This window comes from Glycine max, chromosome 15 (assembly GCF_000004515.6).
Source record: "Glycine max cultivar Williams 82 chromosome 15, Glycine_max_v4.0, whole genome shotgun sequence".
Taxonomy (NCBI): domain Eukaryota; kingdom Viridiplantae; phylum Streptophyta; class Magnoliopsida; order Fabales; family Fabaceae; genus Glycine; species Glycine max.
Window position 1 is genome coordinate 805,591 of NC_038251.2, and position 14,799 is coordinate 820,389.

The following is a 14,799-nucleotide window of genomic DNA, read 5'->3' on the forward strand; positions in this document are numbered from 1 at the left end:
TCAGTATGAGTAAATTAGTAAAATGTCAAATAAAAAATTTTAAATATCTTCTAATTATAAAAAAATACAAAATTATATAAATCTTACTTCTTATCCTTTTAGTGAGGTATGTAACAAAAGCAAGATCAGAAATATATGGGAAAACAAATGCAAACAATATTTACCCTTAACCTTAAGGCACCAAGAATAAAATCTAAAGCAACATAAAAAATCCTTATTTGATCCTGGAGGGAAAGTTCATGCTTAATCAAAGAATCAACATCTTGATTTGTTTCCCATAAAACATGCATCCAAACAACGTGGCCATCCCATTCCACTTTTATAAATATTATGAATGCAATTAACTAACCAAGGATAGAACAAATTTGAACAATAAAACAAGAGTTTAATATATATGATTTTGTACCATCATTCAATTATAAATTATTGTTTGAATTATTTTAAAAATCAACAAATTTAACATTTATGATATGTTGTAATTTGATGATTCTATGAAATTTTTCATATTGTTAGTATATAATCATTTTTTTTTCATAAAATAATTACACTCTTTGAATAAAAATACACATTAATTTGTTCAAAAACTTCTCCAAGGCAAATGTAAAACAATTAAAAAATTTCCAAAGGTCAACTTCAAGAATAGAACATGCTTTCTATTCTTAGAATACTAATAAAAAAATATTATCTTATTATTTATTTGATTTAAATAAGATTATCTCCGATAAAAAAATACATGTAATCTCTATATTTTTACTTAAAAAAATAGTATATGGTACTTTCTTTCTTAGTGTACTCCTTAAGTTCATCATAGGATCAGCTCCAAAAACATTTCCGCACCCTATTTCTAGTTCTCTCCTTTATTTGTATGGTCAAAGTGTAATAGGTGTAGTGTGTTTCAAGTTTCAACCTTGCAATCTTCAGAATGTCTTACTGTAAAAGTTCAACTATGATAGTATCAGTTAGTTTTTCTTTTCTTTTTTCTATGATAGTATTAGCAAGCGCGTGATCAAAGTATACTATATAACCGACACGGAAAAAAAAAAACACAAATATACTGAAATAAGTAATTACTGTCTATCAGCAAGCACTTTAGGCTTAACTATAACTGCACAACATAGGAGGAAGTATGAAATGCATTCACATTAGCACAAGGACAAGTTAAATTAAGTGTTTTTTTTTTAGATTGTCTTCTTTTTTATTTTTTTACTATTGTTTTCTCTTTTTTTTAATCATACGATCTGTCATATTTCTCTTTTTCTCTTTTTTTTTTGGTTATCTTTCTTCCTTCTGTTTATTTCGCATGACAAGTATTATTTAGTTAATTGAAAAATAATGTGAAGTAGATAACGTGGCGAAATTCCACGGGCTGATTCCTTCAATCGAAATCTTGTAAACGGCACTCCGTTTTAAGAGCGGCAACTCAAACTTAGTCACAGGTGCTTGCAATACTAGCGATGGTTGATAAGAGAGACTGTAATCGTGAGCTTACCAGCAAGGAAAAAGAAAGTTGAGAGTTGAGACACCCTTTGAAGAAAAGATGGCATCCCATAGGCAAAGCTATGAAGCTGGTCAAACCAAGGGCCGAACTGAGGTAACAATCATTCTTGCTTCTTTTCTTTCGGCAAAAAAGAGATAATGAAACTGAGGATGCATGATAACTGTTAGAAAACATCTTTTATCTTTGAATAAAAGATAGATAATAAGTGTATGAAATTCTTTTTAACGGATTACACTATCACTTAATCATAAATTATTATTTTTTTATTTGGATCAAATTACATAAAGAAAATGATTAACCTCCCTTGTGTCTTAGGAAAAGACGAATCAGATGATGGGCAATAATGGGGAGAAGACTCAGGAAATAGCCCAAGCTGCAAAGGATAAGACCCAACAAACAGCCCAAGCTGCAAAGGAGAAGGCCCAACAGAATACAGACGAAGGAATCGGCCCAGTCAGGGAAGGACAACACCAAAGGGTTCCTGCAGCAGACAGGGGAGAAGGTGAAGGGCGCTGCCCAAGGTGCTACAGAGACTGTGAAGCAAACCCTTGGCTTGGGCCAGCATGATCAAGACAATCGCAGAAATTACTAGCTACTACTATAATTAAAGTGCTTTCTTGTATGGTTTACGCAGCATGACTTTTAAATAATCTGCTTTTCCCTGCACTCCTACCTAAGGAGTGTACTATTATCCGCAGTTTCTATTCTCTAGCTAATTTCATCATGTATGTTCAATGCTATATATAGCCTTGAATTAATGTCAACTATGTTCTAATAATGCTACACCCTTGGTTTGTATTTCTTTTTAGGTACATTATTACACTCATGTGTCTCACGTACGCTAAATCAAAATCAACATAACTCATACACTTCAAATGGAATTATAATTTGCCAACTACTAGTACTACATAAAATAATTTCATAATATAAAGTATGAATTTAATTGAAATACTCACCGGAAACTTTAGAAGTTATTAACTAAAATTTATTGAATTTTATAATAATTACTTCAAAATAGTTTCGAATACTATCCATATATTAAAATTAAACTCTAAAAAGAAGCAATACATCTCATTGGTTTAATGATGGTTGGAAAACAAACATCATTTTTTGCAAATCCAATCACAGGTGCCGCAGCCAATGTTCTCACCCCGGTGCTTCGTCATGACAACATTGAAAAGAACAAAAGAACAAGCGCACACGATCACTCGCTCATCATATCGTTACTTTCTTCAATATCACTGAATACTTCAAATGCTTCATCAGTTTCCAAATCCCCGGATTCTTCTGAACTGTCATCCTCATAGATAACTGGCACTGTTTGACCTTCATCTACTTCTTCATCAGCAACCTGTCCAAAAGATGCTAACCATGAATAAGTGAGAACCCAAATACTGCTAACACGTTCAAACGGGGAAAACACTTACCCCTGTGTAATGAATGTCTACGCAACTTGACAAATGAACGGCAGATTCAAAAGTCCAAACTCTAGATTCAATCAGCTACACATAACAAAACAGCAAATTCAATTGAGGAAAATGGGTGCCAAAAAGCAAGTGCTAATATTCACGGTTCACTCAACCATATGAAGCCTACCTAAGGTACACTTGTAGTCATCAAAATATGATAGTATGTGAAATTATTCAGTATTAAAATACTTAAGATGCCTTGCCACATATAGCATATCCACGCATAAGTTCAATTTTTTTCCAGTTAAATTGATGATAAAATGCCTTCCTCAAGCACATCCAGCAGATATGAAATGAAATACGGGTATGATATTATGATATATCTTATAACTTGGAAAGCACAGGTTGAACAAACGATATAGAGAAAGCCTGTCGAGTACATCATAAATAATGACAAAATAAAAGCTCCCACCTGATACAATGAGTTCAAAACATGTAATGAAGATTCCTGGGACATTATCGCACTTGCATGCTGTAGAACAAGACACTTAGCCATGGAAGAGTACATGCCAAAATTGCACCCCTATAATAGCAAGAGAAAATAGCTTATATAAAATGCATCAGGAATTGGAGCATAATCTGACAGCTAAAAATTTATTTTTTGATGCAGAAAAATTAGAGTAAATTCTAATTACAAATTACTTTTATATGATAGATTTCTGTTCAAAAATCTGTAGATGAGAAGTGTTGAACTTGATGATACTGTAGCAGGGTACTTCAGCAGCCTTACTTTCTATTTTTGTCTCTCACTTTCTTTTAATACAGTAGATAGGTAGGATTTATTTTAAATCAGGGTTTATGTCGTATATAAAAGGATTTCCAAAGATAGTACGGGGTGACCTGTTTTCACCAAATACTAGAAGTTTTCTTCAAATGTCCTCCTGATTGTTTACAGAAAAACATCCTTCTTTAGGGTGCATTCAATATCTCTGAGCCAACGAGTTCTCCACCAATATCACTTGAGTGTTACAGTTTTTTATCCTACATCTACTCCCACCCTCCCCCCACAGCCAAAAAAAAAAACCCTCCAGTGTAGGTAGTACAAGTATAGCATACAATCCACATCCTAAGAAAAGTCCCAAATCATCCTCGTCAAATAGCTTCTTGAAAATTTAAATTAAGTGGCTTATCATGCAGTAACATAACAGTATCCATTAAGACTAGAAACAAACAAGTTAAAAGTTTAACAAGAAAACTACTAGGTTTATTAAACATAAATGTTCCAATTATCACTGTGATGTTACCTAGACTCATTAATGGATATGAGAGGGTGTAGGAATTTGAGGACGTTTGATGGGTTCAACTGTGCAATTGACTTTGTAATAACCTGCAAAAGGATTGAAGGAGTTACAACAGTCACCATGCACATCATATAAAAAAACTGAAAAATTAGGTAACTTCTCATTCTAGGAAAGTAAAATAAGAACCTTCTCATCCTGCGTATACAAGCAATCTAGCAGAAGGGTGCGACCATCAGCATTTAATGCTTGCCCAAGCAAAACATGTACAGAGTCTGCACTTGGAGGCTTAGTTGGGTCAGAAGAATCTTGCTCTTTATCCCTCCTGAATTTGTTCTTATCTGGCAAACTGAGAGCAGCAAGTTTCTCTCCCATAGTTGGCTCACTTAAATGAACATCATGAAGGATTCCATCTGCAACCTGGCCTTGATCCGCATCTGAGTCCAGTATAAGAAGAAATATCAATCAATACATCTCAGAATAGTGATAGGACTCAATTCAGCTACCCTAACAGTAAATCTTTGCATGCTTTAACATTGAACAGATTTTCAAGTAAAATAGTTTATCCAGTAGCAAGCCTAATTGATATGAAAACAGAGAAGGGATAAGAAAAAACACGGAAGGTGCAGCATCGGATAACTATGAATAATATTTGTCATCTTGAGCAAGAATTCAGCAGGAATAGAGATTCTAACTTTCACGAATTGATGTAAGACAAATGTGTCTTAAAAGATGAAAATATAAAATTTAGTCTTTAAAAATCTAAAAAAATATGAGCAACAAATATATCATGCCGGTAACCAACTTCCGTCCATGTTAATAATATAACCTACATGATACGGAAGAATGAATTTGTTACTGAAATGATTGTAAATGTGATCATACTTGGACAAAAATGTTAATAAAATATCATTTTTAGACATAAATGTCAGCAATTTTTTGTTGGACGAAAATGTTAATATTTTTTTTATTAGAGAAAAATGTCAATAATTTTTTTTGACCTAAATGTCAGTATATTCCATTGAACAAAAAATGTTAATAAATTATCATTATTGGACAAAAATGCTTGTAATTTAATATTGGGCCTAAATATCAGTATTGTTCTATTGGACTAATTTGTTAGATTCGAAAATTTGTTTCATTTAAGTGTAAAATATAATTTTTCACTAAATTTTTGCTATTTTTTTATTGTTACAAACATAGCATTACAATAGTCACTTAAAAAATATATTAGCAAACATAATTTAAAAACAAACATAATAATAACGATAATATTGATTATCAACTATAATTTGTCTGTCACAATAAAAATTATCCAAAATAAACATTGTATCAATTTACTAAAATAAAACATTGTAATAGTATACCAATCATTACAATTTTTTCCAAATTACCCTAAAAGATAAATATATATTTCATATTTTACTTCTTGGAATTTTGGCTATTTTATTAACCGTGACAAATGAAAGTTAACGGCGAGATATACTTGTCGTACTTTTTACATTTTTTGGGAAATAAATTTTGTATTTTTATCTTTAGAGACGCATTTGTCAACAAATTACAGAGACAAAAGTGATTATTTACCATTCATATTTTTAGACGAAATTCAAGAAAATATTAATATTATATAACAAATATACTCCTAGGTTGACAATTAGAGATAATTATATTGATACAATTTCACTGACACAAATTTGTCCCTATATACCCATGTAAACTATTTTATTAATAATGACAAAAGTTAATGAACAGATCTATTTATTGTTTTTACACTCTTCGTATTCAATTATATGTTTCCATCCTTCTAGAAAGTATTTGTCAACAAATAACAAGTTATAAAAAGTATCTATTTATCCATAATTTAAAGCAAATTATCAAGTACCGTGAAAACTAATCATTTCAAAATGGGATTAAAACTTAAAAGACACAAATTGAAAACGCTATATGATTCTTACCAAAATCGAGCGTGTTTGTTGTTATTGGGGATGAGGATCAGAAATTGCTTTTCTTTTCTTGGCTTTTTTGGTTTCCATGGAAACTGCTTTTGTGAACTGAACTCTCCTTTGTAGAAAGGGAGTGAACGAGGGTTTAGGGTTTAATCAATTTAGGGCTCAAGTCCACCGTTTACTTATTTCTTTTTATATTTTTTATATACCGGCGGCGGTTATTAGTGAACCTGGCATCTATAAAAATAACAATGTTTAAATTTCTAAAATCCAAAATTAACTTTATTAAATTTTTATTGCATTTTCAGTTCCCAAAATGTAGTTAACTATTTTATTTTATTTTTTAAAACGAAAAATACTAGTAAACTTAATATAAGTACATATTTGTTTAGAACTTTATACTCTAATTTATTGTTATTTTTACGACAAATGTTAAAAATAGACATTAAAATAGACCTTGAAATGAAAAAAAATAAAACAATAGTTATATTTTGTATACTGGAATGCAATAAAAATATAATGTGCCTTCAATTAAAAGTTAACGATCGGAAGACAATTAAATAAATATGATTTTATTGGTACTGTTTTTCTTATAAATTAGTTTGATATTTAGTGCAATTTTTCATTATCAAATTACTGAAATTAAACTAATTCTTACTATATAATTAAAGATTTAGTTAAGTTGGTTGAATAATATAGAATTTTGTAAATTTTTTGAGTTGAATATATGTGGATAAAAATAATAATGAAGAGTTATTCTAACTTAACATGGGTTTCAACTTCAAATTATGCACAATTGGATTAAATACTTGGAAGAAATATATCCTATTCAAATATGATTGTATTTTGTGAAACATATATATAAATATAAATAGAGAGAGAGTAAAATGTTGTCCAAAAATGAAACGTATGGTATTTTAATCTCGGAATCCATCGACTCCAATGCCTAATTGAAGTTGTCTTGTCTGCGTTCTCAAACGTTATTGCTTGCTGCTGCATAGTTGATCGAAAGCATGGCAACATCATTGTCCAACATCCTTTTCAAGGGAATTGCAGCTCGTTCTTTCACCGCACCTGTAACCCTGAAACAAACCCTACTCTGTCATTTCCTGCAACTTTGTGTTATCTATATGTCTCAATTATATAAAGTTGCATGCTTTCTGCAGTTAACGCTTATGGGTATCCTTTGTTTTATCGTTTTTCCCCTGCGAATTCTATTCAGCTTGGGGTGGAGTGTTTGAGTAAAGTTGGAATTTTTCTACGTCTGGATTGTTCAATAATTGAACTTGGAATTAAGGGAGTGCCAAAATGGGGACTGAGGTGTCATAATCCAGAAATCTCTTTGTTTCTTCTCACTTCTCAGATCAATCAGCTATGTTGGTGTATCTGATAGTGAGTGGAATGGAATCGAATGAGGTGGAACCGAATGGAGTAGAAGAAGGTTACCATTCTATTGTTTGGATATTTTATTATGGAATAGGTTAGTTTCATCTCATTCCACCCAAGTTGGAGGGGAAGAAAAGGAGAGTATTTGGTGGAATGGAATAGATTCCATTCCATCAGGTTCATTCTATTTTAAACAATCTAAAACAATAATGTTTTGTTATGTCCTAACGTAATGTCTTGCCCCCCATTTCATTCCATCCCTTTGCATCATTCTAAACATAATGTCTTGTTATGTCCTATGGAACAATGAAAATATGGAAACAGTTTTTGTTTTTGTAAGATTGGACTTTTTTTCATTTTCTTTTTGTCTTTCAATCAAATAGAATTCCGGGCCTTTGCACTTGTTTTTTAAGTCTTATTTTCTCATTAAATGAGTTGGTCATTTATTTATTTAAACCCTGTGTCTTCTAGCATCTGAACTAGTACAATTATGTTAAATCCTCTGGAATTTAGTCAGCCAAAACCTGTCCTTGCACATAAAGCGGTATATGGGATCATATTAATTGGTTCTCAAACATGGTAGTACTAGAAGTGTAGGTGCTGCCAAGTTTAATTACTTCCTCCTTTCAACAGCTTAATTATTGACAGAAAAGGCAAAATACTTTTGTGATGTCTTACTGTTCTCACGTGTTCTTTCTCTACAGTAACTGGCCAACATTTCCACAAGTTTTCATTAAGGGGGAGTTTATTGGTGGATCAGATATTGTTCTTAATATGCATCAGGTTAATACCCATTTCAAGAGTTTTGATCTGTTTTTAGTTGTTATTTTGTACTCCTATTTGACTATACTTTACTTCGTGTAGACGGGTGAATTGAAGGAAAAGCTTAAAGATATTATGTCCAAGCAGTAAATGGACAAATAATGTGATGAAATTCAAGGGAGTGAGGTAGTTTAGACAAACTTATTTGATGTAATCTGTTTCTGTTGCTGAAAGATCTCCTTATGTAACTTCTTTGAACCAGATTTTCTGAATGGTATTAAGTTATTCGGCAAATAAAAAATTGTATTTTTGTTATTCCTTTCTATAAGATTTTTGTGTGTGTGTGTGTGTATACCTTGCTTTAATGTTTGTATGTTATTTATGAAACAAGAGCTGAGACTGAACTTTTATTCATCTGGAGTCCGAAAAGTGTGATAGGAAAACCTAGGTATTTTCTTAAGAAAAAAAATAGGGATAATCCCCAGTTAAAGCGATTAGAACCACAGTTTCATCACTCTCACTCTCACTCTAAGAAAACACTACAGAATTTCAACCTCCCTGCCCAAAGGCAACAGAACCTTAGTCAATTGATCCCTACCTCTCTCTAGTCCCATCCTCCATTTATTCTTCACTTTCCCTCCTAATATTCTAGCAAACCTCCCTCAAGATACTTGCCACATGCAGAGGAAGTTAAATAGCTGTCCCATATCTCATCCTTCCTAAATCCTAATTTATACCTTAGTCTAGGTGGGATGCCTATCTTTGCAACACACACAGTTTTGTATAAGATTTAAGTGTGTCGGTTATTTGAGCTAGTTTTGATTTGCTACATCTTGTGCTCTGCAATTTCAGTCATTCTAGTGAACTGAATCCACAAATCCAGACGATAAAAATCATGATTGTTGATGGTTGCTGCGGAATTCCAACTATTTTAACAAACTTCATATTGTTACATTTTAATTTTATACAATTTTACAAATAAACTTGAAAAACTGTATAGTAGCAATCCCCAAATTTTAGAAGTAATTATTGTATGCTATAACTATTCGAATTGAAGATAAGATCATTCTGTTGGGATGGATTAATTGAACACAAGTTTGCTTCTTTTATTTTGTGACGTTACGCTGATGCCAAAACCAAGTGTCCACAAAACTTCATTATTCATCTTTCTTGATTCTTGAGAGTGCATGTCATTTTAAGTGACTGTGGTCCCAACGCTTATTAAATTGTAATCTCAGTTTGTAGCCGCAACGCCGATTTCGTTTGGTTTGGACTTATATTATTTAGAACTGTTGATTGATGGTTTCAACTTTCATAAAATAATAATAAATGACGGATCCTATTTGATAAGTAGTCAAGAACACAAGCCGAGGCTAATTGTTTAATCACCTAATTTGATCCACCTCTTAAGTGAACGAATTTGTAACTATTTATACTGGATTTTTTTAAAATAAAAATATATTAATTTTTGGATACTGACAATTCTAACCATATCTTCTTTGAAATTGAGAAATAAGGAGGTCAAGGTCCGTGCTATGTTAGAATAATAATAATAATAACTAAAAATCTCTTCAATAATACAACTAATCCAGTCCCTAGGAAAATTCTTAAAAAACATATGCAGATCTTTATTGCCCGAGGAACATGACAAAAAGGGACCAAGAAAATAAATCCTCCTATATACCTTCAAGTCCCAGCCTTGAACTAAGCCAAGTGCAAACCTCATCCATTTCTCTAGGAACTGTGTAATGACCAAGCCTGCACACATGGCAAACCAAAAAAAGTGAGCAACTGCTTTAGCTGATCATCATTGATCACTTAGTGGGATGATTTCAGCTATAAAGAAAAATTACCCATCATAAGATTTGAATGCAACATATCGAAACCCTGCTGAACATAAGGATTGAGCAGATTTTTCTCCGTATTTGCAAAGGACTACATCATCACCTACAAATAGCACAAGGCACATTAGAATCCTAAGCAATAAAATAGTTTTAAATTTATAAAAACATGTCTCTCACATAAAGAGGAACAATGACATCGGCATATAAGATTTATAGATACATACTGATTCCATGGCACAGCAAAATGGGTAATGAAGCTGCTCGCCTTCTTGCTTCATGTGACACTTCTATCTTGTTCCTTAAGCTCCTACAAATAGCAGGTTCCAAAGACAGTGTCAACCATGTGAATTCGTGTTTCGGTTGAATGACCAATATTATCATCAGCATAAGTGTAATGCCTGTATAGCCAATAATATTATGATCTTATGAAATACCTTGATCCGGGAAGCCAACCACTTAGTCCAACCACTGTTCTTAAGTTGAGAGGGTATGGAATGCCATTTCCATACCTTCCCATGGCAAAACAAGTTGAAGAGTACAGAGCTATTGCTGCACCCATGCTGAAGCCTCCAATACCAACTTTCACTGTCACATAATGAATTGTTAAAATGATTGAATCATCAACTTCAAGATATCAATTACTTCAATACACAAATTGGATATGTTTCAAGAAGACAGACTAAGCCAAGAGTTATAGATGAAGAAGGTACATAGTAATAAATTAGACTTTGATCTGTTTTTTTCTTCTCTTTAATATGAAGAAAAACACATCCTAAATACAGAAATGATATCATGGGACCTTGTAGAATTGCAAAGTTTTGAGGTATAGTTATTAATTTATTATTAGCAAAGTTTTGAGGCGTTGAAATTACCATCAGCTGGCTCTGTGGACAACAAGTTAGCAATGTGTGCTGCTGAGGCATCTAAACCCTCCCAATCATCTGGACCATCTTCTGAAAGTTCTCCCACATCAAACCCTGGTTAATACCCATTAAGCAAGTCAGGCTTCTTTTTTTGTGATGGTAAAAGTTTTAGGTTACATAGTGATGATTTAATTAAAAAATAGAAGGTGCAAAGAATGTTTTGACATACATGCAGTGCAGGGAAAACCACCAAGTATCGCCACAGGACGGGTAGGAGCAGTTGGGCAAATCCATTTTATCTGCATCATATCATATCATATTGTGAGAAACATCATGTTATAGAACCCCAAAGTTATCATAGTTATGGAGTGACAATATTAGCCTAGAGAAGCAATTAAGTTAATCTCAAACTGATTGAAGATATAAAATTCTCACATTTGGAAGTGGAAGGGATTCCAGGAGCTGAGATGAGCTGCAACAAAACAAAGCTCGAAATCAGATAATTTAGTCTCCGGCCAGTAAATCTGACATCAATTGGGAACCACTAGTTTCCTAGATAAAATTGTCTAGAATAAAGTACTAAACCATGGATTGAAATGCTCAAACTTGATGGCATTTTCTGTGACCACACTAAACACCGTAAAGAACATCATCAGAATTTACCAGCTTTTATTCATATAATATATTATTCTGTCAAAAGTCATGTCTAGCCGTTCTTTTGGTAGAGAAACAAGTGAGTTTGTGGTCCCCCAGTTGAGGATTTAGTATATGCTCTTGCCTAACAGGATTCCAATAATTAAAATCACAACTTTCTTCAACAGAATTTGTTCCATGCAGATTCTAAATAGAAAGAAGTTCAATACTGAACATTCAACATCAGGAGTCAGGACAACCCAATTTTGGATCCACCGATATACTGCATATTCTTTCTCATAAAAGTTTCATCCTTCATGTACGGATTGTGTACTTGAAGCAAGAGAGTGAGGTAAGACACAGAGAACAAGAATAGGACATACTTTTGGATTTGAAAGAAGTGAAAACTAGATCCAGCCTGTAAATTCCTTGAGTTCCCTAACAAAACATTGAGTTTGCTGAAAGTTGTGGAATAGTACTGTTGGGGAGGTGGAGGGTGGGGGTGGAGATTCAACAAAAAGTCTGCACAGAAATGAATCTTCTCATGTTGAATTTTCATTTGACATGGTCATGTGAAAATTTGTGTCTATCCCTGGCTTCATAATATTCACCAATATCGATTATGATTTATGACCCACATTTATAAAGAAAGACAAAAATTTCATGTGACTGGATCATGTGAAAAATCCACACAAGAGGATCCATTCCCATGTTTACACATATAACTCAACTGTATACTGTGTACATCCAAAAGTAAGAAAGAGCCGAGTGAAAAAGAGAGATTGAGGAAAGAAAAAGGTAAATATTAGAAAAACATTAAAATATTAGGTGAGGTAGAAAGGAAAAGAGAAGTGAAAGGATCCACAAAGGAAAAGTGAATATAGAACAACCGGTACAAGAATGAACTGATAATTGTGGAAATGATAGAATGACCTATGACAATATTGAAGACATGATGACATGCATACCTCAAACCATTATCACCAAGACCATGCAGCCAAACTATAGTGGCTTGGTGTTTTCCTTTTGGCCTCACTACATGTGTCTTCCCAAACTCAAAAGCTCTTCGAGTGGTTCTACTACCTGCAATTGTAAGTGAGAAAGCTTACTAATCTGTGGCATACCAAGTTTGAAGATAGTTACTGACAGATTTGAAAACATGAGTAAAAAATCATGACAATCCTTTAAATGAACTGAGAATATCAGCACTGAAATTAAATAATGCAGGAAGCTAGAGGAAAAGATTATAAATACGGCTTACTTAACAAATAAATAGAAAGAAAATGCTCTATAATTGACTGATAGCAATCTAAAGACTAAAATTCATGCAAGGTGATACCTTACAACACCAAAAAAAGATTCATGCAAGGTGCAAGGAAGGAAAAAGGACTATGAAGAAAGAGGAGTAAAAAACAAACCAGAGCCCATATGAGAATGTGCATGACTCATTTTGCTGATTGAAGAAAGTGTTGAAAGCACCCCCCACGTACTGCAACTGCAATGAGTATGAAGAGGTTCTGCAATGAAGAAAATGCAGGATGGTGATGCCCCTTTATACCCAGAAGGGTATGGTGGAGTTGGAATAAAATGTGTGAATATGCATTGCCATGTATGTATAGTGACTATAGAGTGCTGCTGCAACCTCCTAGAAGGGTATCCATGAAAAGGAGAGGTAAAGACAAAGACAAAAGCAGGAAACCTTTATGAGCAGAGAGAATCAAAGCAGAGCAGAGCACAATCATCCATTCCTCTGCTGCACAGCTAGGAGAGAGGGCTCTCTCTGGACTCTCTATGAGAATCTATGCTTGTGGAAAGTGGCCAGAAAATAAAGCAACCACAGAAGAATATTACTGAAAACAAGAAAGAATAACCTAAGTTTGTAAAACAAAATACCTTTTTCACAATCATTTGTTTATGAATTTCTGCATGATTGATGGATACCCATTAACATGAAACTATAGTTTTTTTTTTCAATTTTTTGCCTACTCAAGAAAAAAATTGGAAATCACCAAGAATTGCACTTGAAAAAGGAAGCGGAGCTTCTTGGTATTCTCCCCTCCTTAAGCTAAGTAACCTAACCTGGATTTCAAATTAAAATTGACAAGAAAAGGCAAGTATGCTTTTCATTCTAACCTTCCTTTTTTGTTGTTGTCTTGCTTGCCACTAAACTTTAGTTGCACAAACCCCACCTGAAGAAAAGTTTCGTTTGTTTATACACATGAGAAACAGCATAAGTCCAAAGGCTATAGATTAGACCTTGTCTAAAGCATAATGACAAATAACACTAGTAAGTAGCGGAGCTTGATTTTAACACATTTAGGTGAAAAAACAACGTCCTAACACGTTCATTTATTTAGCAGACAGGTAACTTCTTTAGAAGAAAAAAAAATATAGAAAAGTTTAAGCAATGATCTTCCCCAAAAGGAATCTTAAGAAACATAACACACGTAAGCGCATTGTTTATCAAATTTCAATGTGATAAACTAATAGCATTTTTGTATATCTTTTGTTTTTTCAGCTAGAAAGGGCCTTAGTAGACTCCAACTTGAATATATCTCACTGGCCAACTTCTTTTATTGGTATATAATTATATGGCTTTCCTGTTTCTCCATCTCCAAGTTGTGCAGATATTTGCAGCTTTGATTCTCACAGTAATTTATTGCAAAGTGAAAGGTGGACCTGGCATATATCCCAGGCTCAACAAGATAAAATTTGAGGTATACAGAGGTAGAGCCACTATGCATAGGTCAAAGAGTACATTCATTGTGCACCACTATGTCTGCTCCCCTATAAAATGCAGCTTTCATTCAAGCTTACTTGGAAAATCTTAAAATGCTACCTGTCCTTCCTTCTATCCACTACCTGCTTTATAGTTTAGCACCATCCTTTCCTTTCTCATGTTCTTTGCTTGCATTGATGGAAACTCTGAACTAACATGAAATTTTCAAATTGGAATGTAATCAAGCTCCAGAAGAACTCATGACTCATGAACCAATTTCTTTTGCCTAATGTCCAATTCTCATGATATGTGAATGTGATTCCTTTCTTCGTATTGTTAGTGTAACAAACCTTCCAAACACTGCTTTCTTCTCAAGTTAGAATTATTAGGTGAGTTATCCTTTGTAACATGGGCAAGTCCCCACTTGAAAATTATCATTAT

At 33.2% G+C, this 14,799-nt stretch overlaps 2 protein-coding genes, 1 long non-coding RNA gene and 1 pseudogene across 11 annotated transcripts; 2 read left to right on the plus strand and 2 right to left on the minus strand.

The window, feature by feature from the left end:
• The first annotated feature begins 1,307 nt into the window (after positions 1-1,307).
• LOC100788711 (late embryogenesis abundant protein 2-like) lies at positions 1,308-2,361 on the plus strand (annotated as a pseudogene).
• Positions 2,362-2,472: 111 nt separating this feature from the next.
• LOC100820265 (WD repeat-containing protein 43) lies at positions 2,473-4,961 on the minus strand. Of its 2 annotated transcripts, XM_026125638.2 has the most exons (5): positions 4,395-4,961; positions 4,212-4,294; positions 3,380-3,490; positions 2,926-3,000; positions 2,473-2,849 (listed from the first exon to the last, which is right to left on the minus strand). In XM_026125638.2, the coding sequence occupies exons 3-5, from the start codon at positions 3,473-3,475 to the stop codon at positions 2,703-2,705; spliced, it is 318 nt and encodes a 105-aa protein (XP_025981423.1). In that variant the 5' UTR covers positions 3,476-3,490; positions 4,212-4,294; positions 4,395-4,961; the 3' UTR covers positions 2,473-2,702. The 2 variants fall into 2 exon arrangements, with proteins under 2 accessions (XP_025981423.1, XP_040865757.1); XM_041009823.1 differs by having other exon boundaries at positions 2,926-3,490; positions 4,395-4,884.
• A 2,072-nt stretch (positions 4,962-7,033) lies between these two features.
• LOC100795204 (uncharacterized) lies at positions 7,034-8,614 on the plus strand. Its single transcript, XR_418213.4, has 3 exons — positions 7,034-7,227; positions 8,242-8,320; positions 8,402-8,614. It is a non-coding gene; the product is annotated as an uncharacterized lncRNA (long non-coding RNA).
• Positions 8,615-9,764: 1,150 nt separating this feature from the next.
• LOC100798395 (acyl-protein thioesterase 2) lies at positions 9,765-14,799 on the minus strand. Of its 8 annotated transcripts, none has more exons than XM_041009806.1 (12): positions 14,502-14,798; positions 13,773-13,828; positions 13,339-13,438; positions 13,058-13,156; positions 12,608-12,722; positions 11,442-11,478; positions 11,236-11,305; positions 11,016-11,120; positions 10,578-10,728; positions 10,368-10,450; positions 10,153-10,246; positions 9,765-10,057 (listed from the first exon to the last, which is right to left on the minus strand). In XM_041009806.1, exons 3-12 carry the CDS (start codon positions 13,379-13,381, stop codon positions 9,976-9,978), a joined length of 879 nt encoding a protein of 292 aa, XP_040865740.1. In that variant the 5' UTR covers positions 13,382-13,438; positions 13,773-13,828; positions 14,502-14,798; the 3' UTR covers positions 9,765-9,975. The 8 variants fall into 8 exon arrangements, with proteins under 8 accessions (XP_040865740.1, XP_040865738.1, XP_040865742.1 ...); XM_041009804.1 differs by having other exon boundaries at positions 13,339-13,489; XM_041009808.1 differs by lacking the exon at positions 13,339-13,438 and having other exon boundaries at positions 14,502-14,799.